At 40.8% G+C, this 27,799-nt stretch overlaps 1 protein-coding gene across 1 annotated transcript in view; it reads right to left on the reverse strand.

Annotated features, from left to right (window-relative positions):
• Window positions 1-27,289, reverse strand: part of pcdh1a (protocadherin 1a) — a 78,561-nt gene extending 51,272 nt beyond the window's left edge. Inside the window, exons 1-3 of the mRNA XM_040181593.2 lie at window positions 26,662-27,289; window positions 18,586-19,400; window positions 15,775-17,961 (exon numbers count right to left, since the gene is read on the reverse strand). Of these exons, the coding sequence (XP_040037527.1) occupies window positions 15,775-17,961; window positions 18,586-19,380 (2,982 nt within the window). The 5' untranslated portion in view covers window positions 19,381-19,400; window positions 26,662-27,289. The remainder of the gene's footprint in view (window positions 1-15,774; window positions 17,962-18,585; window positions 19,401-26,661) is intronic.
• Between the last annotated feature and the right edge of the window lie 510 nt (window positions 27,290-27,799).

Below are 27,799 nucleotides of genomic sequence, written 5' to 3' on the forward strand. Positions count from 1 at the left end.
TTTCCATTTGGTTATCCATATATTAATAACCTGTCACTGAAGTACGTTTTTAAAGATTGCACAAAGAAGGAGACAGCATGCATGATGCATTCATCCTGTTATTAATGTGTGTGCCTCGTCATACATTAATATTTAGAACTAATTTCATGTTGAGAAATGCAAAAACAAATTTTCTAGCCAGTCACACCATATTATTACAGCAAATGGTCTTGTAGCCCAATAAAAATAATGAACATGTAAGGTACCTCTCCTAATGAAAAGTATAACATTTTTTTTTTTTTTTTTTTCTTCAGCCTGATAACAATTAAAAATGCATACCTAACAACCCGATACCTCAAACAACAAAATTTGGCAACTTAAATTAGACAATGCATCCACAATAAATGCATGATAGTCGCACAACTCTCTTAAAAGGCTTAGGGGCACCCTAATTCCTTATCTTATCAGGTTGCAGTCCAATACACACGAGAATAGCAGCGAGGACAAAAGGAAGCCAAGCAATTAATTGTCTTCTCTGCTTGGCATCTCATTTCAACACCCCAGAAGGTCTATTACAGGAGCAAGAGAGTCATTAAACCTCAACAATAATCACTGCTGAGCTATGCCTCCTTCGTACTACTTCAGTGTCTCCTGCTTATTGGCAGCCGGCTATGACAATTCCACTCAAAACCAATAAAATGATGATACATGCGGGGCAATTCAACACGTTTGAATGCCATGTTAGTTGCATCAGTGACTTAAAACAAGTAATATTATTGCCCGGTTGAATCGTTCTATTAAACAGACCAAAGAATCCACTACAATGACTTCATAATATGTGGCACCAGTACCTCTTCAGATACAAAACCTCCGATACTCTGGAGCCATCAGAGCAGGAAAGACTATAGGAGATGGAAATTGCGGGAGGCAGAGGTGGAAAGTAAAGTGAAAAATGTAGGACCGGGCACAAAAAAGGCTAAAAAACAGCTTCTCGGGTTAAAATGAAGAAGATAGAGGTTGAGGGCGCTCTACACAGAAAGTGGTGAGCGAATGGGCATAAGAGTGAGGGTGAGAATGGAGTTCAAGAGGCACAAAACTGTCAGTTGGGAAGGAGGAGATGGTTCATTTGTTACTGTCGAATCAGTTTGTTTCTCCTTCTTCATAACTGCAAGGATGAGATCGGGCCCATGGCCGAGCTCCCATAGCTCCCTCAGTTTTCTTCAGCCAACCGCCCATCACAATCCATCCTGCAAGCTCTGCCAGCACCTGCCCTCCCTCCCATCGCTGGAGATGAGTGCTACCCCCGTGCTACAGTGCACTCCGTACACAGATAATTTCATCCGCCTGCGTGGGCATGCTCACTGAGCTTAATTGAATGTATGGCCCGCTAACAGCAGCAACCTATGGCCTCAAGTAAAATCATCTTTCCAAAAGGCATGTCTGAATGATATTAGCATTTCTTTCGGAAGCCAAAATGAATACAGCACATTCCGAAGGAATTGTCATTTTACCAAGTTAGATGGAAGATTTAATGTTTAATTTTCCCGGAATTTTGTAGGAATCCGGAGCAGCTTCTTATTGCTCCGTTTGACCACGGCCCCCCTCTTTTTTTCTCTATGTGAACCTCCTGCAATGAAGCAGAAGCAGCATGCTGATATGGCACTCCTGCATGCATCACAGGCAGAATTCAACAAACTTTCATTGGCTTGGACTGTCTACCCCAAACCAGAGCCCTGTAATGAGTACTGTGGCGGTGCTTCGCTCAGTTGGAGGTTGAAAAACACTTTCTTTTGGCTCAGGAAGCACGGTGTGGTTGGTATTCATATTGTTCAGTCCCCGGTGGGTAATGTGTCTACGAATCCTTCATCAGGTGTAATTAACCTGAATTGTCCGCGGTGTGTAGGTAAGTCGGCAATTACTGCTCCTAAATGCGAGAGGCTTCTGCTGCTCGTGCAGTTATTTGACGAGCAATTCATTCTTTTCTTTGGCTTCAAATAGTTCTAGTTAAACTGGGCTTTTGACTGCAGGGCTATTCATTGAGAGTTTGTTTCCTGCTGCATTTAATCTCCTCAATCTCTCCAATTTATATTTTCCACTCAAACAACATTTATATGCCTAATAGCAATTTTGAAAAAAGAAAATGACTCTAAGAACTACTGAATGACAGTCCCAAAGGTAGGTATTTTATGGAATATTAACTATTTTGAGGCATTTGCTCAGGTGATTGTGAATAAGATTATAGGTATTAATAATATTCTGTGTGATCAATACAGTGAGCAACAATGTGGTCCTTAGTGAATAAAGTACACGCTGCTTACAGTCTAGCTATACGATGCATCCAATATTTATGAATCCGTTTTGGTTTTCAACTGATCAAGAAATATATCCCTGACTTTCTGAGCTTCTTCACAAACTGTAACTACACCTAGACACCAGATACAAGTTGAGGCTACAGCGACACTTTCCCTGCTAACAATCATTGTGAGCAGCTACAGGAACACCTCCTGGTGCTTCCTCTGGTATAAACACATGGGATTGACACATTTATTTTTAAAGCCGAAAAGCTGTGGCAGAGGAGCAACTCTGGTTGTTGTTACATGTCACACCTCTGTCATCTTTTGACCTGTATCAAAATGTTGCGTGAGCGAAGGTTTCTACATAATGATAGTTGTCTTGCACCATTACAAAATGTTAAATCTTGACTTTCCACTAATAAATTCAATTCCTACATTTTGACGCAACCGTTCAGATTAAAAAAGTTAAGCACATCAAACTTAATGAAATGATTTACTCTTTTCTTCCTGCGAGTTAATGTCATGGCCACTTTGCAGTTGTCTGAGCCACATTCATTGGGCAACTGACAATGCATTTCAAAACCTTTTTCATAATACTAAGTGCTCATCTTTTTTAATGAAATGCTGGTATAAAGTCAAACTTGTCAACACAATTTTCACAGAGCATGTCTCATTATTCTTACTTCTTACTTTGATTGCCAATGCAAGCCACATTATTAATCTATTTATTTGAACGTTACAAGATACATTCACTGTTAAATGCCTTTGTTAATGTGAGAAATACAACGTTGCAGATACATAATAATTTCAATGTATATTTAAATTTCTTTAAGGGAAGTATTTGTCTCCAAATGGCACTATAACAGAAACGGCTGTAAAAAGAAGGTTATAAAATAATACAAAATTCAGAGTAAGAACATGTGTGATCTGAAAAGTAAACACAACCCAAGGCAACTTTGTGTGCACGAAAATGGGATTTACAATGGATGCAATTCACAGGATTATGTTTTTATCTTGCTCTGTAACCATTCAGAGGCAACCTTTACATAATACAATAGTTATACAATACAAAAGTTAAATATATAATTGTTTTCTAATCTGCTGTCATGCCATGGAAAACTAAAGCAATAGAAGTGCATGGCGTGCACAACCAGTTGTAATGTCTTGTATGTGGAAAGTACAGAAGTAGAATTAAAGTAATCTATTTCATTTGCATGTATTTATCCATCAATGCCCCTCAAAATATTAAGTAAAAGCAATAAAATAAAAAAATCATCTTTATGAGGTGAGGCTGTAGAAAGAAATGATTATACTTGTTAGTATTAAATAAGGTTAAAAAACATGGAATCCAGGAAATTAATCATAATCCCACATTAGTTTGTCAAAAGAAGACCCTTTTCTGTAAAGCTAATTAAAAAACATTCATTAAGAAATGTTTCCAAAACTGTGTGTGGGTAAACGTTTAGTTTAACGAGAGTGGTTGTGACACTTTGGATTGCTTCAAACCTACACATTTGCAGCTATCAACAATGCTTATTAAACGCCATGAAAATGTTTTCCGAAACAACCAAATGGTTTGTGGGGATGTAAGAGCCCCACAGAAATACCTCCAGAAATGGCAATTTATGACCAAGTCAGGGATTCACCTTTGACTCGATTTTAGGATTTAGAATTTCAAACTCGCTGTGAAAAATGTGTCTGCCACTGGAAGATTTGGGTCAGACTCATCAAACGTAATAAGAAGTGCTCTGATCACATCACAGGCCGTACGCCGAATCCTCTCAGCTGTATGCAATTGTTCCAATCGAAAGAAGGGGGATAGAGCTGCCATTTACCGAGGAGCGTGTCCAAGCAGCAACGAAAGACTGAGCAAAATCTCAGCTGGGATCTGTTTTAGCTCAATAACACTTACCCAATTCATATTTCTTGTAGTCATTTGCGTCATGCGCCGGCTTGCTCACTTGCAGGACGCGATCAAAATGGCTGTAACCGTACGTTGCTAAACTTAAGCATGATTAACACTGACATATGGCAATTATAATTAATGTCTGATGCTATTTTATTATGTAGCAAAAAGGTCTGACACCATGGCTCTGAATGACAAATCAAATGAGTTTTACACCATCTGTAACTGTGCACCTCTGTGGCTGACTGTCCTTAAAGGTGTCTGTGGGCCAAAGCACTACCCTAATGGACCTTAATGGGTTTTACGGTGCACTGCAGGCTCCTAATGGGGTAGTATGTCTGATGGGGATGCTGCACTCTGGCCCTCCTGGGCCCTGTCTAGGTTCCTAATGTGACCTGAAGTGAAGAATACATAATGTATCACTGTCTATCTGAGTCAGAGGTTAATACCCAGAGTTAAAGAAAGTGGAGCATTTTGGGGGGTGAAAACCAGGATGTGTGAGGTTGTGCGAACGTGCAAGAGCAAAACACACAAAAAGAGAAGCCCAGGAGTCAAAGCAGCGGCAGAAAAAAAAATAGCATGGCATATTATTGAGGGACACTTTGGTGCTAAGCTGCTTATTGATAAAAGCACTAATCTGCCTGGCAGAAGGTAAGGAGGCTGGGTTGTGTGGTGATATAATATCTCAGCTAAAGGCAATGCCATCAGACAGCTGAGCTGCCACACAGCTTTACCTAAAAGAGTTACTTGTTTTATTTTATATTTTACATTTAAGGCGCAATCTGACCATGTGCACATGCGCCTGGCCAAATATGAGCGTGTGGCCCGCTGGCTTTTCGTCTGCTATTTCATCTGATTTGATTTGATCGATAGGGAGAGACCATCACTTTTCAACATGTATATAGATCACTACTTTAATTATTTTTTCCTCTACATCAAAGAGCAAGTCAGCATTGCAAGTCAGGCATTTGGATGACATCAAGACGTTTGGCAGTCAGCGGCGAGGAGCACAGAAAGTTCAATCACAGTTGCCATTCATCAGGAAGACTTGTGTTATGGGTCCTTTGCTCTTAAATCAATACGTTGTTAAGTTAATAAAATATGTTCAATGCATAATCACTGCATTAAAGCTGATGGGATGAAAAAGTATTTATGAAGAGTGCCATTAGCTAAAAATGTTGGCATGGAGTGTTGGGGCAAGCTTCTCACAGCCAGTAGTGTTGTTGGCCACAAAACACAACGGGGACGATTACCTTGTGTTAGGTTGCATTTTGAAGCCGCTTTGCGGCCAGAAAAATGTACTCTTTTATTCTTCCTTGCTATCGTTTTATGAGAAGAAACCAATCTTCAAAAAAGCACAGGTGACGTTTGTCATTTAAAGCCGCCGCTGACCGGTGCTTTAGTTTGTTAGTGATCTCTCTCTATCCATCATTCAAAAACCGTGAGTGAACTAACAGAGTGGGGGGATCTCTAACTGTCACTGATTCATTCAATAAACGTGTGTTAATTAATCAAGTTTTTAATTGGGAGTTTCGTTATTTGAATGAAGTAGTTTATAAAAAAATGGTGTAAAAAGTTGAATTGTATCTATAAACATTTCATATCTTCTGCTGCGCAACACATTTGCAGGTTGTGGAAATGCATTATTAACCAGCTTTCTTATGTTGTGTTAATTGTGATCACATTCTAGCATTACTGTAAACAACAGCTGATCACATATCTATGAGTTTTAGTTACTTTAACTTTTAGTTGCATGCAAACTATGAAAGTTAAACCAACAACCAAGCGTTATGGAAACTGAAATGCTCTGTTAGTGACACTCGATATCTTGCTGTTGAAATATTCATCGTCCCGACATTACCAAACACCTTCTGACATACAAAGGCAATCTGTTCACAACAGGCAAACTGGAACACACACATTAAAATGTTTGACACATTTTACATTGTAACTAATTCCCTGGACCATAATCATCAACAAAAGCCCAGTGGCATCACACTTTGCTTGTTGTACTTGTAAACAAGGAAAATTGCATTCTGCCTTTTTAGGGCGAACAATGTGTTGAAAGTTACAGATTTCCCTTTTTTGCAATGAACCGCGCGAGAAGCCTCACCAGGCATAAAGACATAAACGTTAATAATGCTTCTTAAACTGAGCACCGTACACCCCCCGACTTCGTTGTGCATGGTCTTTGCCCGTTATCTTCACCCGCCAGTCCTGCCACGCCGTGGCCAATCTCAAAAAGTCAGATCCAATCATTCAATCTAGAATGAGGTGCAACAGATCAATCCTGATGTCCAAGTTCAAAGGATGGTTCTCTCATTAGGGCAAGCCTGTTAATTGAAGTAATTTGTCTCTCTGCTGTCTCTCTCGCCTTAACCATGTTGATCAACCTCAAGTTGGAGGCTTTTTCATTGGGACCATTCTGAATCAATACGTCCTCTGTTACCTTGTTTTAGTGGGGAATCTGGCGTCTGCTTCTGCAAATGCAGAATGAAGTCACATCGCCACATATTATTTTGTTTAAGATATTTTCTATCCATGTTATATCCTTTACTTTAGTTCAATGTCCTACAAATAAAATAAGACTAATAACAAATAACAACTGCTGATACAATATTGCTGTTGCTTGCCCGTTCACGTTGCCTTTGTGCCTTAAACAGATTTATAGTAATATGGAGTGAAGTGCTGTTTATTTAAACAACTGTAATAAACTAAATAAATACTAAGTGACGATATACAGCATACAGGCCCTTTATTCCAGTCCAGTCCAATTATGTCATTTATTGACTTACAATATTAATTCAACGGTTATTTAAATTCAAGCTAAATACATTTGCAATACCTCAATCATTGGAAATATCTTTATTTTGGAATTAGAAACCCAATTTAGACTTCTAAGCCTTTTAAATAAACACCATCCTGCCTGATAGGCACTTGTGGGGGTGAATATATGTAAACCTGAGTGAGTCCAACTTCACAAAACGATCTGGATGAATTCTGAGTTTGAGTGAAGTCAATTTTCAATCTCCCTCCACTACCTGGAACCCAAGAAGTCTGGCACTCCAACTCGCTTGCTGGTGTAAAAACCAGAAATCTGTATGTTAATGAGAATCCCAAACATGGAATAGGATTTAATGTGTTCCATTACGAAAACTTAAAAGAAACTCAGTTGGGACAGCTGATTGGCCTCTGAATAATTAGGATGTACACTGATATCTAGGCGCTCCGGCATATAAGTGAACATGAAACAAGACGGCCTCAAAAGGGGACATGGAGGGTGGTGAGAAATTGTGAATATGCTGAGTATGCAGGACGCCTGTGCACTCAAGAGTTTCCACATAAGCCTTGATTATTGAGCTGTGCCATCGTTTATTTTGTTCAGAGCCAGATTGCACAGCTGACATCCGTCTACTGTAACTCAAGGTAACACACACACCCCCTCTCTACCCATGCAAGATACTTCAAAGCATGTCTGGGGATGTTATTTGAATATTTTTGGCCTCAATCTCCACCTGCCTACCGCAGTTTTTAATAGCAATGAGCAGACACACTAAAGAAGATGTGAAGGGGTGGAGTTTAGGGATTTTAGGCTCCAGCCCACCAGATTCGTGCAGCCAAAGCAGTTGAAATGAGGGAATAATCATGGCAGATAAACTTGTTTAACATTTTAATGTGGTCATTGGCTTTGACATTGGTCGCTTCATGCCTGTTGTCGTGTGGACTCATGTGTACATTGTGCAGAACCAAAGAAAGACAATTATTTTAGATTTACACAATCTTTTCCAGGCTTCCTCAATCCAAATACACCCATCGTCTTTTTTTTTTTTCTTCATTCAATTTAGAGGAATGTTTCTTTTCCAGGGGTAGAAATGTGGCAAGCGGCTCCAGCAGTCGAGCCAGGGACAGACCCTGAGAAAAATGCTCAATACATGTTTTTGTAGACTCCTGTAAGGTCACAACTATAGTTTACCAACTGGGAGATTACAATAGGTTTCAAAAATATCTGGGCTACTAACCCCAAGCTTTGCGCTACTACTCTCTTTACCTTGCTATTGATCTTAAAATGTATCTCAATGTGACCGCTTAAAGTTAACACAACTTTGACTCAATACATCTTCTCTGTTTAGCTGTTAGCTCAGATAACCTCAATATTCAATAACTAGCCACTGGTGTTGATCTTTGTATTAAGCTATCTATCTACAAAGGGAGTTTAAGACTGTGCAGCATGCTTACAGATGTCTGTAATACACAACTCTTCAGTGTGAAAGTTTGTATGAATATATCTACGTGCAGAGTTTCCCACATCATTTAGGGGCGTATAAAGAATATTTTATTATGCCTTGAGTTAATTGTTGTCTCAAGGGGAAGTTGCCAGTTCAGTGTTCCTGTTCAGCCATCCTAAACAAAATGAAATTAGAAGCACGCAGTATTCAAAGCCAATGCTTCAGCAGAAAATAATGAAACGTCTCTGGAGTTTTGGGATTAATTTTCTTATGGGAACAAAAAAGCGGCGATGGGAGTAGCTCAGTGTAATTCAACAGTGTAATGCAGGGCTGTTGGTGTTTTCTTTTTCCCTCAGACAACATGTGAATAACACTCTAAGCACTGAGGTCTTGTTCAGACAAATGCACAAAACGTTCTACTTTGCACTTTAATCCTATATTATATAACTTGTAGTCTGTTACCAGCAACTCAATACATACAGTACTTACCTGTCATTTTAATTTTTATCATTTTACAAACTTTATTACCTACGTATATCTTATTTTGAATACAATCTCTGCTCAGCACGTGCACATGCATCATCCTTTTTACTTTCCAGGTTTCATTCTTGTCTCAATGAATTTAAGATTTTTCCTTTCAGTCCTCCTTTTGCACGAAGTTCACCTGCACCGTAGATAACCTGACCCCTATCATCTGTCTACCGGGCTGCTTCTCACCATCTATAAGTCCCTGTATTTGTGGAGGTCTGCTAACTGCCAAGCACGGTTACCTGACAACAATCCTGCAACGTTTCCTGGTACGCAAAAGGCAGTTGTGATGGTGCCTACTGATTTCTACTTTAACATTGGTTTATGCAATTCACGTGTCAGTTACTTGAACAGTGACAGTTGGATCTGGCCAAACTGTGAACCTGGCAACGTTTATCCTACCACGTCTTGTGCTTTCTCCAATAGTGCAAGATTCCCAATTAAAAAGTACTCAAACCCATGAAAGCTTCCTCCTGAGAATCTGTTCTTGTCATCTTCTTGACTATGTTTGATCCAGCAATGCCGTGGCTCCATCAAGTATGGATCAAAGTACCATACATTCATTACTGGCTTCTGCTGTTAAAACAGCATCTCGGTGTTTGTTTCCATGTCAGAAACTTTCCCTTATCAAAGCCAAAAATAATCATTTTCTTCCAACAATATTTCTAGTTGCTCTTTGGTATAAAGATATTATGGTTTTCCTAGCACATATAGTAACTTAATTGTAAAATCACATTTTTATTTTCAAATGAATTACATTATATATGAAATTAACAATATCCTATAATGACAGCAACAATCATGGAGTATATGTGTGCATATATTCCAGGAATATTACTTTCCTGTATCCTCAAAGATAGAACGGTTGGACAAAGACGAGTGAATAGTGCTGTTAAGATGTGAAATGGAAGCAGTATTGGTGAATAAACAAAGTATTTTCCAACCAATGCAGTGTACAACACATTGTATTAAATCACATTTTTTACTCCAAGAAACATTGAGGAAATTATTCCAGCATCTAAAAATGCTTTTTAACCAGGTCTCCCTCCAGTCTTCCTTTTTGCGGTAATCAGACAGGGCAAATATGTGGTGCACAGAGAGCCGTGTGTGTGTGGGGGTGGGGGTGTCTCTATATATCTCTGTGACGTGGTTCTTTGATCCTGGAAGGCAGATTAGAAACTGAGATAGGAAAACATCAAGAAAAATAAGTCAGCTGTGCCGCTTGCCCTCCCACCTGTTCCCCAAAATGTAGATGGCCTATTTTTGGGGTGATTTCTAGGTTTCTCTGGCCTTGAGTACAGGTTTGAGACAATAATGTGTTGGAGAACAATTACATATAGTGCCTGTGGCCTCGTCTGCGATACACCTCTACTGAGTTCAAACTGCAGTTTTGGGCTAAATTGGGCTAATCCCAGCTCAAAGGGATGCCTAAAGTTCACAAAGCGTGGGCTCTGCTTAACAAAGAAGCAGGTTAATTAAGACTCACAGTGACTCACACTTCCCACTTTGCTGCTTTAAGAATCCACTTGGCTTTAAGTGACTGCAGACAGAAATAGAGATGAAGGAGCCCACAGGGGGACAACACTCATCCAATTTGATAATGGAAATTTATATAAAAGGATGAGTTTACGGCTTTTAAGGGTGTCGCTATCGCAGGTTAATAAAGAATGCTCCATGTTTCATACCACTGTGGATGGGATCGGACTGTGGACATAATCTGTTATGAGTCGTTTATGCATTATCTTTAGTACAAGTCGTCATTGATTTCCTTGTATTTTGGACACACACACAGTTTGCAAGTGGTCCAGACCTGTCGTAGGAGTCACCGATACTGTTATCCAAGTTTTTGTTCAATGGATTGTATGCTAAATCACTTTAAAGCATGTTTTTTCGCTATTATCATATCGCCATCATCCTGTTTTACAAGGAGATCAATTTGAAATTACAATATAATCCTACGGTTATTCATACAGCATTACCAACATTCATTTGATCTCGCTATTGATGCTATTGTATAAAAATACCATATTTCTGTGAGCATTATAGAATATGTTACCCCATTTTGCAGTCATCGAGATGATTTTCATAGAAAAACATTCATTTTATTTTTAAATGAAGCCGCTAACTTGCAGTCACTCGTCCTTAACGGCACTAGTTAATGGTCTGCAATAATGGACATACAGCATGTACCAAACAAGGAAACCAAGTTTCCTTTGTATGGTATTATTGATAATGTACAAATGTCACAAGCGCACGCTCATCTAAGCTCAGGTATCTTTCATCATGTTTATGCTGGTCATTTACATCATTTTCTGAGTGTTTGCCGAATCAGATGTGGCAAAAGGCCTCTGTACTGCTAAGATGGAACCCTACAGATGGCGACGGCTTAGTTTGCGTCTCGCAGCTTACAGTACATGAGTTTAAATAGAGCTAACTGGGTCTGTCGTGTCTTGTGATTGCGATTGTGATGGTCCAATTACAATAGATAAAGGTTGACTTTCTCTGCTGTTTAGATAGACAGTGCAGGTAGACATTGCTCTGAATCACATCGCACCTTTTAAGATGAGAATACGTAACTGTTCTTGCATGAAATCCACGGTGTTTGGCTCAACGGTTCTCATTAAGCGACGTGTGAAAAAAGGTGTCAGCTCTTGGACCCAAAAGGGCTAATTATCAGCTCTAATGGCTAATGTGAGTCACTGGTTTCTCTAGCAACCATCATGCAAGATCACACATCTAAAGGTGACGAACACGGAAAGGGGGGAGGGCGGGGGGGTAAAACTACTCGGATAGTTTTTGTTAAGACACGCACACCCTCTTTCTTGACTTAAAAATGTAGGGTTTGTCATGTCACTTGTAGATACAACTATGCAACATCAGCACCTAACGAAAACTTTGGATGAGTAACGGAAAGTACATGATTGTAAATGTAATGTGTTAGGCCTGAATCGGGATTGAAATCTAAAGTACTATTTGAAATGCCTACTTAAATTGTTTAAACTACACATGCTCAGGCTCTGCATTATTCATACATATATTCCCAGATTGATAATCATTCATTTGAACTATCCGTACTTTCCTGTATGTAAAGGCTTTATAGCTAAATTGTGACAAATACCTGAGAGAGTTACAACTTCACAAGACCCTGAGGAACATTCCTAATGTCCCACCTTAAATTATAATATTACCCGAACAGGTGTAAGTGCTATGAAAGGAACTCTAAGGATCCCAGTTCAGCACCAGGAAGGTACAACATCCATGCAGACATCCCAAACACTTTGTGTAAATCTAGAAAAACATTTTGGGTTTGTTTGTTGATCCATCTGCATTTGTTACGGTATTTTCCCTATGCTGAAGAACAGTTGTATTCATATCTGACATAGTATAAAATCAACCGTTTTAAAATCTTGTATTTCAAACATTTAACAACAGGAGTCTGTCTGTATCAGCCTCCCACACACCGACTAGTTTTCACTCTGATGGAGTTCAGTGTACGATACTGAATTCCATTGGATCTACACACATACAGTACATAACAGCCATTGTTTACAGTTGTAGTTACGGATTGTGGATGCCATCTTCTGTTGCTGGTATTTTCAGGGTTTTTTTTTTTTTTTTTGGAAGAAGCATTCTAGAAAATTTTTTTTTTTTATTTTCTTTTTTTGAGACATAATGGTGCCCCCGCCCCCCACTGCCTCCCTAACTATCTTTAGAGGCATTGTGTCTGTTGCAATATACTACTTCCCTGGAAACCCCTGACATTCCAGGAATTCTGTGCCAAAGTGGGTTAATCTAAAGCAATTAAAATCTGAAAACGTATCTATAAAGTCTTGGGAGAAAATAAAATGTTTCTGAATTGATAGCACATCTAGTTCATATTGTACAAATCAAAACAAATAATACCTTGCCCATATGGCTGGCACGTACTTAGATAATGCTGTGATTAAATTAGGACATTTCAAACATCTGTTTGGGATTTGGCACCGTTAAAAACCCATTCTTGAGCAAACAGTATTTAAATACTCTGCTAATTAGCCAAGCTGTTTTCAATGCTAGAAGTTATAGATTTATATGTTTCCTTGAAATGAAAACCCCCTAAATAATTGATAAATGTATGTATTTGTGCACTAGATTGTTTTGAGAGTAAAGATGATACAGCAATCAGGACTACATGAGGTATATAAACAAATGTTATATATATATATATATATAATATGGGCACTTCCAGCACCCACCTTGAGTAAGTAGTTATCCCGGCCTTCTGTGCGTCCTTGGGTATGTTGGTCTTTAAGTGCTTTTTGTCTCATTGCTATCTTACGGCAGCAGAAAACCCTTCAGTTTTTGACCAGAAACCTGGTAGAATGAAGCAGCAAATGGTAAAGCTATTTGAAGAAAGGCTTTAAATGGTAAATCACAACGGAAGTTGCAACACACATAACATTTGATTTCTTGCATTCTGGTGATTTTCGAAGCACTAATTGATAGTGTAAATGTTGTTATTAGGGGAAAAACTAAATTATCTGCACCACAATAGGAGGCTTTTCCATTATATATTTATTTTTAGCTAAATGTGTCATGATCAACACGAGACATCAAAGGGCTGTATAAAATTGTAAGCTATGATTTACTTTTCAAATGCTAAAAGAACATTTGAACCCTGCAGAGTGTTCTTTTTACTTTGGCATTTCTAATCATTCTGTTTAAAATCAGTAATTCTTGCAGCTAAAGATTAGGCTACACAAATTGTATTAGTAGTCTACTATTTGTAGAATTAAATTCCAGTGGTGGCTGAGGAGCATTGTTTCTGACACCTGTGATCCAAACATTTCAAATGAATTCAGAACGTTGTTGACTCCTGAAGTAAAACGTTGGCTATTATATACAAATTATTATGATTAAGTGAAGTTGAAGAAACCGTAAACCATTATGGAGCACTTTATGTCCAACTTAATAAGCAATTGTCTGATTCCTACTTCATTAAACAAACCACAGTTCACTCACCCACGCATGTTGTGTGTGTGGCTACGAAGTTACTCTATGGGTTTAGAAAAGCACTAATAACACAATCTAATTCTTATCTGTACCATGAAAAATAAGTAATTTAAAGAAGTTGAGATGGAAAGTACTCAAACTAAGTTTGACGCACAAAGCTAAACACTGTACCACATTCCCAATGAAAAGCCATTGTCAAAAACACCACAGTTAATTAGGAAGGGGCACCACTGTACATCTGTCACATAACCTGGCAGTTACTTTAATTATATATTTTGGACAATCTGTTCTTCCTGATGTGAGCGGGGATGCAATACATGGGACAACATCTGCTGAGGTATGTCACATGAGCTTTGACATCTGTCCATGTTTTTACGTAGCCTGTCAATCACTGGAATCATGCCTCATACGCATTTATGTTACCATATCGAGAAATCCAAAACACTTTCAAGTGCTTAGAGCGTACATCTGCAGCGCAGTAACAATTAACTCTCTTTTACTGAGCAGTAGAACTACATCCAAACACAGAGATTGGCACTACACACAAATACCCAGATGCACCCAGTGGCTGGCAGTCATTTTGGTCCCTTATGTTGTCCATCAAGGAGACCGAAGTGGCTGTTTTCTAAAATGACTCCACCCAAAAAGGCTTGTGATCACCTAAACTGTCAGCAAGCATCTGCTGAAACTACCAACTAACCAACTGTGATCGTAGCTCTGAAGATGTCTCCAGAGAAAATGTGTCACCCACACGTGTTTCAGAACTCAGCGGCATGTTTTCCACTTGTATTTTTGCTAACTTATGTGTGTCAAACGTGGAGAATGTCAAACTGTTTTGTATTCATGACACTCTGATTTAACATAATGGAAGTGTCTTGAGAACCAATGACAACTCACCTCGAATAATATCAAGTTAATATTGCATTATTAAAGCATTTTTGTGTGATTTGAATATATATCTGTTTATGTTTTGTAGACGTACTGAATTTGTAAGATAAGTAATATAGTGGGGGATTCTTTTGAGTAACGCCATTCTGTTTTTGCGTCCTGAATGTTTTTTTGTTTTTTTGCTCGAGTACAGCGGATGTTCAGAAAAACGGGGATGCATTTAATAGCAGCTGTAATAAACTGCTGGGTTAGAATCTTTTTATTTGAGGATAAAAGCATTCTGCGCACACGGACAAATACACGTCTAGACGTGTCTAGTCCAAGACGTACAGTCAGACCCTTGCAGATGACACAGAAACCTAGAGACACAATAGCTTTCTATCCCTAGACTCTACAATTTTACATTTGTAATCCCCTCTGAGTCTATTTAAATATGTGTTTCCATGGCAATTGGGGCCTTGCCAATGTTGCACGGATAATAGAAGATAAGAGCATAAGGAGCAGGGAGATAAGAGCAAGTGACCGGAAACACCAGAGCACCAGAGGTCAGGCGGAGGAGCAGAGGTAAGTCATTGAGAACTCTACTTCACAGCCCAGGAAGAAAAAATAAAATACACAAGGCCATCTAAGTTCTCTAGTAGTGGAACGTTTGCACATTAACTCTGAGGTAACATTTTTGGATGTACTAAATTAAACACGCAAGAGAAGTAACATGTCAAAACGAAGATAGTATGACAGGATAGAAATGTCTCAATTGATATTGTGATTATCTTTGTCATTACAAACCACTTCGATGCTTTTCAAGGCAGAGTATCCAATTTGCGTTTCCTTAATCTGCCATTGCATTTACTATGTACTTTTCAAAATGTCAAAAATGATGTTATGATCTATTAAGTAGATCATGGCACTCTTCTAACAGACCATTAAGACAGATGTTACATGTAATTGGATATGACTTTACCTGTTTGTTGCTGTACTTCAGTTGGCTGGTCTTGTAGCTGTAATCTGAATACTGGTCTGAGCCGGTAGAGTTGTCATCTCCTCCCGTTCCTACAAAGGTGTTGGCAGCGGGAAGGTCCTGGACAGCTTGATGCTTCTGTGAGGCTGAAGGGGACTGGGCCTGCAGCTGGATGGAGGGTAAGGGGGAGTTGGAGCGGTAGTGCCTGCCTATATCTGGGCTTCCTGGTGAGTATGTTAAGGGCAGGTGTATTCTGGGGCTATCATTGACTCCATCGAGGTTGAACTTTAGACTCTTTTGAAGGCTGACTTCTTCATCTTCCCCGAGTGGTTTTGGGGACTTTTGGGGTTTTCCTTTCCTTCCTCGTTTGCCTTTGGTGTTCTTTGGCACCTGTTTGGGCGCATACAAGTCCTTCGTCTCCTTCTTGCCCGCCTGATACCCACTCTTAGTTTCTCTGTGGATGCGGTGTCGAACAAATACCACCACCAAGATTAACATGACAACTCCTGCAACACCTGCGAGGCTTCCAAACAAAATGTTACTGCGCTGTGCAGCAAAACCATTGTCAGGATCACCAGCAATATCCCTGTCCAGCGGAGTGTAGAGACTGTGACCTACTAGGGCCTCCACTAAGCTGACATTTGAAATGGTTTCATTGACATAAATGTGCACCAGGGCAGTTGCATGACGTGCAGGCTTCCCCCTATCGCTCACTCGCACCACAAGACGATGTAGTCCGCCATGTTTTCGGGTCATCTCTTTTGCAAGAGTAATCTCCCCACTGGAAGGGGAAATGCGAAATAACTGGTAAGGGTTTCCGCCAGCGATGCTGAAGACCAGCTCTGCATTAGGCCCACTGTCCAGGTCTTCAGCTTCCACTATCTCAACGTGGCTATCTGGGGAAGCTAAAGGTGACAAGCGCCTGAACGACGAATTGGAGGGTTTGGTGACCACAGGGTTGTTGTCGTTTTCATCCAGCACATTGATGGTAACGCCCACACACGAAGAGCGAGGGGGCTCTCCTCCATCCACTGCTTTCAGACGGAAAGTATAGCTGCTTTCTTTCTCCCTGTCGAATGAGATGCTTGATAGAATGGTGCCCGTTCCGTTTTGAACAACAAACTTCCCTCCATCGGGCTCTACAGAGAGGTGAATATGGGCGTTCTCGGCTTTGTCCAAATCTAGCACTGTCACCATGCCAACTGGACTAAGAGGAGGCATGTTTTCCAAAACTGAAAAGCTATAGCCACTGAGCATGAACTTGGGGTCATTGTCATTACGGTCGAGGACTTTTATCACAACAGTTGCTGTTCCTTTGTGAACAGGTGACCCTTTATCTGCTGCGGTGACACGGAATTCATAGCGCTCTTTGTGCTCTCGGTCAAGCGGGCTTCTTGCTCTTACTTCGCCCGTATTTGGGTCAATCGCAAACAGACCTTTGATGGACGAGTCTGCCACAATATTATAGAGGAGTTCCGCGTTCGTGCCGCTGTCAGCATCCGAGGCTATAACATCCAAAACCCTCTCCCCTGGTTGGTTTTCTTCGGCAAAATCTACCTCAAACAAAGTTGGGGAGAATATTGGAGAGTTGTCGTTTACATCAGTCACCTGCACTTTCAGAGAATTTGTACTAGACAACGCTGGATTTCCCGAATCCACAGCCACAATCTCTACTCGATAATCCCTAATCCTTTCGTAGTCGAGGGGAGTGGTGGTCTGTAGAAAATACTTCCTCTTGTTGTCACTGGACGAGTCGCTGGCAGGGCGGAGCTGGAAAGGCACATCTCCTGCGACGACACATGTTACTACAGCATTCTCTCCCTCATCCTTGTCGGACACTTGCACCAAAGCAACAGCTGTTCCAACTGGCATGTCCTCTGAAATGTTGGCCACTCCTTCACTGTGTGTCACAAGACCAATCCCACGGATCTCTACAGCTGGAGCGTTGTCATTTTGGTCTGTCACCTCTATGGTTACAAATGTCTTGGAGCTTTTAGGTTGAGGACCCTTGTCCCTCGCCACGACGTAGAAGGACAAGCTGTTAATTTCCTCCCTGTCCAGAGAACCTTTGACATAGATAATGCCAGTGGACCGATCGATTCGTAAGAGTTTCGGCACTGGGTCTACTGCTTGGTGAAGGGTGTACTCAATTTCTCCGTTAGGGCCCATGTCAGAGTCATTTGCTTTCACCTAAAATGAAAGGAATTCAATGGTTAAACCCTTTAATTAAAAGAAAGGTAAATCAGGCCTTTCTCATTAACCTTTACCTTTGCCTCACTTCTTTTATTACCGAAAAAGGGCTATAGAAAAGGTTCTTCAGCGATAAACACAGTGAGGACCTTACTCCAACACTACAATATATGGTTGTATATATTTAATTGTATTTCTGCAAGTACAACAATGAAACAACAAAATATAAAAGCAGCTTAATTGCCTGCACGGGCATTATATAAATGATGCCCCAATGCTTTATTTCTTCTGTAAAAAGGCAGATTAAAGAAATGTTCTAGTTAAAACAAATTACAAAGAAAAACAAATTATATTGATAATGAAGATATGTGAGTTGACAAGTGTGGCTCAAGCTCCCATGGGCTCTGCATTATAGGTTGCATTTTAAAAACTTTAAATTGTAAGGCTAGTTTTGAATCCTAACGGCAAAATAAAAATATCTACTTCTAGATTTTCACATAACCCAGAAACTATTTTTATTTTAACATTTTGAAAAATTAGCTTAGCTTTTTTGATTTTGTCTGTTTCTTATCTAGTTCACTTCACACTAAAATTGTATTTTTTATAAGACATAATCAATCTTACCTGCAATACCGAGTGCCCCACTGGACTGTTTTCCAACACCTCCGCATCATACGTGGACCTTTCAAACTTAGGAGAGTTGTCATTGGCGTCGGTGACCACCACTCTTAGCAGAGCACTGCTGTAACGCTGTGGGTTTCCTCCATCAACTGCCTTGATGGTGAGGTCATAGGAATCCTTTAACTCACGATCTAGGTTGCCCAGGACAATGAGCTGTGGGAGCTTACCGCCCCTGTCCTCAGCCACCTGTAAACCGAATAGGGTTGCTGCGTCGGGCCCTGCGGTCAAAGCGTAATCCGCCACTCCATTCCTTTCAGAGTCCCTGTCTGTAGCTAATGGTATGGCGAATAGCGCACCCATGATCGTATTCTCGGGGACAGAGATGGTGAGCACAGAAGAGGGAAATTGTGGAGTGTTGTCATTGATGTCTTGTACCTCAATGCGTCCTTCGATGAGTCGTGGGCTCTGGTTTTGTATCAGGTCTGTCACAGATACTTCAAATTCCAGGTAGCAGGGCTTACCCTTGCCAACGGATCGACAGTCCCGCAGGGTCTCTCTGTCTATGGGAATCTCTGTCGTGAAAATGTCCCCCGTCTTTCCATCGACGCGAAGGTATGGGTCACCCACCTCTAGCTTGTAGAGGTGACCAGAGTCTGGCAGGCCCTGGTCTGCTGCCAGGCTACCAATGAGAGTGTTGGGAGGCTGCTCCTCCTGGACCCGATACAGGATACTGCCTTCAGCAGAGCTACAGTGCAGCACCAGGACCCAGAACAGCACTACTTGTAACGTCAGTTCCATGAGGTCATCAGAAGATCTGCCTGCAAAATAGCAGAGTATTTGTGTAAATACGTTGTTTCTTTTTTAAATCCTATGTAAAGATTTAGCTCATTAAATGCCTGACAGCTGCACCAAGCCCCACAGGCAACCACTTTTAACTCTTATTAAAAAGAACAAACTCACATCAACAAGTCACACTGGAGGGATAGGTGGATGATTAAAAACAAACTGTCTCATGGAATACATCCTTGAAATTAATGTTTTTTTGTTAATAAGCGGCAGGTCTAGGAGCACAATATATTTATTAGACCAGAATAATGACAGAGGAAAGAGAGGCATTTGCAAGTGCAATCACAACTATTTCCCAGCCTGGATTGTTTTCTGTCCCAGAGCTTCAATATCTTCAATAAATGTCTCAGCCTTCCAAATTTGATGTAGGAATTATGGTAGGAACAAGAAATTACATCTTGTGAGCTTAGACACAAAACAAATTTGTGGGGCAGTGTGGATTCCATTGTTTTACCGGCATTATCAAGTAAACGTGTAGTACAAAATCAGATTGCCTGAGAGACTCATTATTTTGGTATTATACTACTAGACATTGAGTTGTAAAGCAAAGTAGCTCAAACGTAACCTGTACAGAGCACAATCTCCAACATAAATCATTACAAAACCTGCCAAGAAAGTGTCCTTGGTAAGACTGATCTATTTCATTAATGGAGAGGCCTCAAACATTGAGATGGAAAATGCAATGTTGCCATTATTAACATATGGAGCTTGGAACAATGCGCAATACAGACATTTCTTTCCATGTTCAATTGCCAGTGGCTACCTCAAACACTGTAATCATCATGTTTGATTCTGAACCTTTCAAATCTGTAATTATGACCCATTACTTTAGAGTCTGCTTTGATTTGTATTCCCTGTGGCAAAAAAAAAAATTCCTTTTCTCATGCAACAATGGTTTTTGACTACAATTATTTCCTTAGTCAGTGTGTGTGTGTGTGTGCTTCTATAGAGTACAATTAGTAATTGAATGAGAGCAGACGTTCAGGTTAAGTATCAAGGTCCAGTACTTTGGAAAGTTATTGATGGCGGTATTATACCTGTTGTGTGTGTGTGTGTATGGTACTTGTATGTGAGTATCTAAAATATGTACATCCACATTTTTTGTTAAGTTGAAATTTATTTAAAGCATTGTGCTACTTGATAGAAGAACTTTGATAGAAAAACCGAGTACAGGTAGTGGATCTAATCTCGGCTGGTACCCTGAGGGACCCTGAGGGGAAAATAAGGGAGATCAGTGTAGCCTTAGTTTGTGCGCTTGCGAGAAAGACGAACACGGTCAATTGTGTTATACTAAGCCAAAATCCCCAAATTCTGCAACTGTTCACAAGAACCACTGTTCCATAGAAGAGCAAGGCAAGTGTGTATTAAGCAAGACAGCAGAACACAAATATACAGAAATCCAATGAGAAATCCAATTCCTTTTGAATACATTAAGGTTGGAAGTGCAGGTTATTGATGCACTAATTGCTCAGTTATTGATGTGTCCCTTTTTACATTTGCAGGGGGAGCCTCAAGTCAATGTAGCGTGAACAGTGAGCGTGCATTTTGTGTGTCTGTGTATAAGGGGCAAAAGAGAATACATAATCAGCAGATAAGTTGGAAAATGTATTTGTTATACCTACAGCTTAGAGAGCTTGTAAAAAGGTATGATGGATAACGACAATTGATTTCTTCAATCGTCATTTAATTGTCACTTACAAAATAAGTCATTATACAAACAGGTCCAGAATGTCCTTTTCTTAGTCTCTTCAAAAAAATATAAAATCAGGGATGAATTTCAATTTTCCAAAACGACGCATTTCCAAATTAAAATCACAATCAATGTCATAAGATTATTTGGCTGTAACTGTCCCAATGCCATGACAGCCACTTCTTGGGGGAACGGGCATGCTTTGATAGTGACATGATTGTTATGGTTGATGACACTCGTGACTTAATGTCTTCCAGTTGGCCTCGTGCCTGTCTTCCAGATGGCACCATGCCTGGCAGCAACAGCAAATTAGTGTTCTTTTTTCTTTGTTTACACTGACATTAAAATTCATTTTAATTGTGAAACATGCATTCTGCCATCACTCAGTGAGAGCCTGTTATCGGTAGAATATTATTGACACCACGCCTTCGGGCTTTTATCTCACAATTCACGGCTATACCACAAATAGTTTATAAAAAGCTTGACAGCAAAGTTTTTTTCCTTTCATTCTCCCCATTACTCAAAACATTATGAGGTGGGATAAGATGGGAAACAAATGCTAATATTTAGTTCACTGCTGGGTGAGCGGGGGTCTCACCATAGTGCACTGAGAAGCATAGCGGATAAATTACAACTGCTGAACACAAGTAGGCGTGACATTTCCTGCATCTCAGCGCTTTTCCTTTGAAGACAATTGGTTATCGTCTGCCACCCCAGATGGTGTGGTAGACCCAGAAGATACACGCTGATTCAGGCAGATCCCGAAACGTAACTCAGCACAAAATCAAAGAGAAGGACAAAGAGTTTATTCAGGAATCAGTAATCAGGTGTTCTTCCGCGCATTCTTCCAGATGTGTCTGTCCCGTTACTGTTCTGGTTGACCATTAACCACTGCTTTATTAAGGACAAACGTTTTCAATTAGAATGCCAGTTATTGCCAGATGCTAGAACGGGATGAGCCATCAAAACACTGGAGAAAGCGAAATCCTTTTTGTCTACTACACTCATATCCGTCAACACCATAGGACTGTGGCAGCATAGTGGTGTTGAACTAAGAAAATCCCTGCAGGAAACTCTCTCTTCATCAGTGTCACCCATCATAACTAGAACGAACTGCAGCTATTTTGCGGTAGCAATTCCAAAGGACAACTTAGAGCTGGCTAATGTTTAGGTGAGTGACCACTGCTGTAAAACAAGTTGTATGAGTGCAGTTCACACTGGACATTCCTACATCAGAGCTATTAGGCCTAAATACGGCCTTAAAAGCCCATACCGTAATTTCCTTAAGTGCCATGTGCTGCACAATGACTCCTGCACATATAGAACAACCAACAAATCCATTGGGCTAGACACCTATGAGCAACACATATTCTGAAGGGATATCTTTCCAAATACAATCGAGGCATTTACGCTTTTACCTCTACCAGTGAAGCAGCATTCAACACATTGCCTCAGGCTGTGATCCTGCAATGGTCCAGCTGGTTCCAACACAGATAAATACCAAAGGCAGTGTGTACCACAGTACCTTCAAAGGGTGGACCTTAAAAGACGGTTTAAAAACCGCCTGATGAGTTTCCCATTTGCACCTATTAAGATGTTTCCTTTGCAAAAAAAGAATGGAGTCAAGGCAAACTGCTGTGCGATTGGGTTGTGGGACAAAGCCTGTCACAGTAGCAAAAAAAACCTTCCTGGCAAAAAGCCAGCCTATTGAGACTGTCAGGGGTGCAAGGAGGACTAAGTGTAAGAGTGGACTAGATAGTCTATGTTTCATGACTCATCCTCAACATCATGATCACCCCCCTAGATCCACAAGCTCCAGAAAAAAACCTGCCAATTAGCTTCATTGATAAGAGTGGCTCCCAGAGAGCAGGTAAAGTGATTCTCAATCGTCTGCATGGTATCAATTGGGAGTCTTTTCTCACTTTTTGATGTTACACAGGAATGTCTCTAATACATAACTATGACTGAGGCTAAATCAAATATATTTAGACACAATTCTATATTTTCTTTGTATATTTGGTGTCTTTCTAACAGCAATGTTTAATTTAGTTTAATTTGCAAACGTGTCTCTACAACAAATACACATTTCTGATGGAAAAATGTGCATGAGTATACTTTCTTTGTGTATAAAACCATAACCTTTTAATAATGAAAGAAAATATGATTTGATTTGGTCAAAAAAAAAGAACAGAGCAAAAAGAATTCACAATGAGAATATTGGAATAGTTGCAATAACTTCAAAAGGAAACAAGAGGAGATCTGGATTTCACTTGCGGATACAGGAATAAGGCTGTATCTCTTCATGCAGTTGCTCTGATCTCTCCCTTCCCTCATAGATCCAACCATTTCCTCCAGTGGCATTTGGAATGACAATGAAATCCCACATTCCACCTATACCAACTGCCTCAAATCCCTCACCGCTCCCTAAAGGCTCAGTGCTGCTACTCTGCTCCTCACACAGGACAAGAGGAGAGACTTCTCTGGAAGCTGAACATCAGTCAAAGTGCAAGGTCTGTTTGAGTCTCACATCCACTGACCCCACTGCTGAAGAGAACATTTCCACTTCTACATGTCGACAATCATGCTGTGCTCGTTCCCTAGAAGGATCTGGTTGAGCCCAAGGGTGCTGATCCCAGCAAAAAGGATAGGATCTAATAAAGTAGTAACAATCAAGCTCGCAAATCCTACTACTCCACCACCTGAAATTTGTTTGCATGTTGGCCAATGGAAAATTAGGAAATATATGCAACTTGCATTGAGATTACAATCATTTTTCTTTCGGCTTGACATCAAAAAGACATCATCTTAAAACTGCTTTTGATGTGTTATGCCAAACACCTTTTGCACCACAGGGAGCTGTCAAACTGTCTTTGGGAAAGTTGAAATTTCATATTTGGGAGGAGAGAATAATTTGAGGTTAACAATCAACTATACGCTAAGTGTTGTTTTCATTTTAAAGGAAAAAGGTGGTTGGTCAAAACCCCAATTATTTAGAGTTTTGATCAGATAGTTGACAGTGATGTGTTGTCTGCACCTGGAGATCCTGTTTTGAAATGATATCAATTACTAATGTTAATGCTTATGAGGGAAAATATAGGGTGATAAATTTAGAACGGATGGTATAAGCCCTGTGTTGGAGATACTTGTGATAATTACAGGTAAAGCAATACCAAAGACCAAAATATTCTGAGTCTGTAATGTATGTTACAATCACCCTGTATTCAATAATTTATCTAAAGTCAATTGAATATGTATAACTACTTCCTCCCATGTGACAAGAACATTTCAAATTGTATTTAAAAGCCGTCTTAGTTCCAGATGTTAAAGGAGATCAAAAGTGTCTTTCTTTTTCTTTTCTTTTTTAATAAAAGATGCTAACAGTATTTTGTTTGAAAACGTAAAAAGATCAAGGTGCATAGAACATTTGAACGTTACCATAATTCCTAAAAGAAAATATGTGGGGAAAAAAATATAATTGTGCTGCAGAGCATGTGCGCCTGTCCTGGTTACCATGGAGACAGACTATCTACTGACTGAGTCAACACAGTGACTGACTGACACTTGCTCTTTGAGTTGACCACTCCACAGGTCCAACAAAGACGACTCTTATGTAGCATCAACTGAGGTGTAATTGTTACATGATATAGTTGTTAATTGTTAATAATAAGATGTCAAAGGCCTGCGGTTGTGTCCGGGATCAAAGACATTCCTGTTGATCGCAAGGATCGTAGGAATGAAGATGATGATCCAGCACCAAAAGTCTGCTTGTTTCTCGGCAAAGCTTGCACTTTCACCTATTTCTCTCCACAGATCAAGCTCATGAATGTCTGCCACAAGATATGATCTCCACGGCATCGCTAGTGTGAGGAAAGATATAGCGGATGATGTAATGATTTTCTCAACGGAGGTGATTTGATATATTGGCTGATTCTGCGCCTTTAGTGGGTGGAACAGGTGAAACCCATTACCCTCCCACCAGCATGATTTATGATGGGGTTAGTATCACAGCGTCGGCCTCCCTACAGCTGGTCAAGCAATAGAATTTACTCATTTTAGTTACAGTGAACCCTGCCTGTTGGTAATTAGAGAGCATCAGCCATTTGGTAAGAAACCCTTGCAAAGAGCAGTCGCGAAAGTCAACAAGAGGCGGCAATCACACATTGTTAGACGGGCGATATCTTCATCGTAACAGGACGCAAACTTTACAGTCTGTTGTTGTGTTTAAAGTGAGATTTCCAAATAGCTGTTCTGGTCATGTCAGAAACCCCCACTTGAGCTATTCCAATGATGCTGGGTGGCAAACAGAAAGCCTTCGATTATGTGACACAATGCGAACTATTCAGCATTCAGAAAAGAGCAGAGGACACGTGTAAAGTTCATCATTGATCGTTATGGCAAGTCAGTCAAATTATGAAAGTGATAAAATAGGGGGAATTCAATGAAACAGCTTTTCCTCTTATTTGTTCTCCTTCCTTTTGATTGATAGATACTAAGATTGATTGATCAATAAATGGGCAGATAAACAGATAGATAGATTAATAACCGAAGAGGAATTATTGGCAGAACTAATCACCAAATCTGTCTTTTTCCAAACTCCTGACTAAAGTGCTTCATAATCCGCCGGTCACGTTCCTCGGCTTTGTCTTTTGGGTGGACCGCAGTAAATGTGAGGACTTTGACCGACGTCGCTTCGTAGGGCAGACTATTAAAATGTGCCCGGTGGTCGGTGGAGTGGAGAGAAAAAACACCCCAGACTCTCGCTAGAGGAGGGGGGGGGGGGGGGGGGATTACCAGTGCGGATGCACTGATCAAAGGTTTTTCTTAGAGGAGGGAGGGAGGGGTGGTGGGGGGTGCTCCTGCAATTATTTAGGTGATTCTTCCCACTGAACTGACGAATAGTTCTTAACGTTCTGACGTTCAATACGTCAGAACATTCTTTTGCGCGGAAAGACAAAAAAACGTCACTCTTATGTAAACCGCACCAAATAAAGATCCACTAATGAGGGCAATTAGTGAGATATTTGCTGCTAGTATGAAAGAAATGGCGAGGAAATGATGCTATACGAATGGATCACGTTTTCCGCTTCACGTGATCATAATGGTGTTATAAAATGCAATTAGCCGATCGCCCCTGTAGGCCTCGTCAGATTGAAGCGCGTCCCCTTCATATATTTTAGATGCACGCTTAATAATGACTCAACGAAGGCGAAGACTCAACTCGGGATGTGTTTCTAGTCGCGATGCATCGCATTATCAATAACGGGGCGCGTCATCCGCGGGGTTCGACATGTGTGCCAATTTCATCCCCGCGCGTCCGCTCAACCTGTAACACGTCGGCGCGTCCACCGTGAAGCGCATCGCGGCCAACTTGTTGTCGGCTTAAAAAGAAACAAGTCAACAGGACCCCGAGCGGCGTTATTAGTACGCCACTTCCAAGTCTGACATGTTTTTGGGGTTTTTTCCGGGGAGAAAGTTCCCGACACAAATCACCCGACAACATCAACTTTCCCCATGCGAATTGGTCTTTGCATTCATCCCGGTACCTGCTATGTGTCAGCCGGGGGGATCCCAGAGGCAGGTGTCTAACCCTCAAACCCCCGTCACAGTGGTCGGCGTCAAAATAACTTCACCCCTCCGCGAAAATCCGAATCAGAGCATTCGCAACTCTCCGCTTGGAAGAAGAAAAACAAAATTCAAAACCAGATGTCGGTGCCCGTCGTGGTCCTTCGCTATCGCCGAGCAGATGTTTTTGTGTCCGCGGGATAAAAAAGGAGAAGTTTTAGTGCTTCTTGTTTCTTTTTATGATGGAGCCAGAGAACGAAGAGTCTCATTCCACAGGGAGAGCCGACTGTGTGCCATTCGTGAAATCCTCAACAACTCATCCCCGCCGAGCTACGTACTCCTCCGCGCGTCCCTTTTGCTCCCAAGTTTGTCGCGCGCTCCCCGTGATGTCAGCGGGCTAGAAAACGCACTGTTACGGGCGCGCGGGATGTCTGAGCGACGGCAACGTGGATGTTTTATTCTTGCGACGTAAAAAAACTGCAAAGCCAACCGGTTCCTGAATTCAGGAGCCCATCTGAAGCGTTTCCAGAGAGCAAGTGGTGAAATGCCGTGGGTAGGTTAGATTCTCACCCCCCTCTCTCTCTCTCTCTCCCCTGCTCTCTCCCTCCCTCTCTCTCTCTCTCTAATCATCGGAGCGTGGGAGGAGGTGGGGCTCTCATCCACCGCAGCACACAGCAACTTCACACTCAACATCACATTATGCCTGGGCTGCCCACCAGGAAATTGTGTGATTCCAAACACTTTGAGATCTCATCAAACTGGGTCGCCTCAGATGGGTGGGAGATGCACCTTACAGAAGGAGCCGGCCGCGCACACATTGCGCGTGTTGCGCTCCGGCTGCAACGTGACAGCTGCTTCTGTTGATACAAAATGCACTCGATTGTACACGTTGCCAAATTGGTATGTAACAGGTAGGCCGCACGGACAGTTTACTTGTTGATATGTATTCCATGTAGCAAAAAATATAGAAAAATGAATGGCCTAAAATGGAAGCTGGTTGGACACTGCTTATGCATCTGGCGCCACCCTCAGGCGCTATAATAAGGGAAGGGAAGTAAGACTACCAGCTGAGGATGTTTGGAGGAACTCAATGATAACTTTGCTCAATTTTGGGGTATT

The sequence above is a fragment of the Gasterosteus aculeatus genome, chromosome 7 (assembly GCF_964276395.1).
Source record: "Gasterosteus aculeatus chromosome 7, fGasAcu3.hap1.1, whole genome shotgun sequence".
NCBI classification, from domain to species: Eukaryota; Metazoa; Chordata; class Actinopteri; order Perciformes; family Gasterosteidae; genus Gasterosteus; species Gasterosteus aculeatus.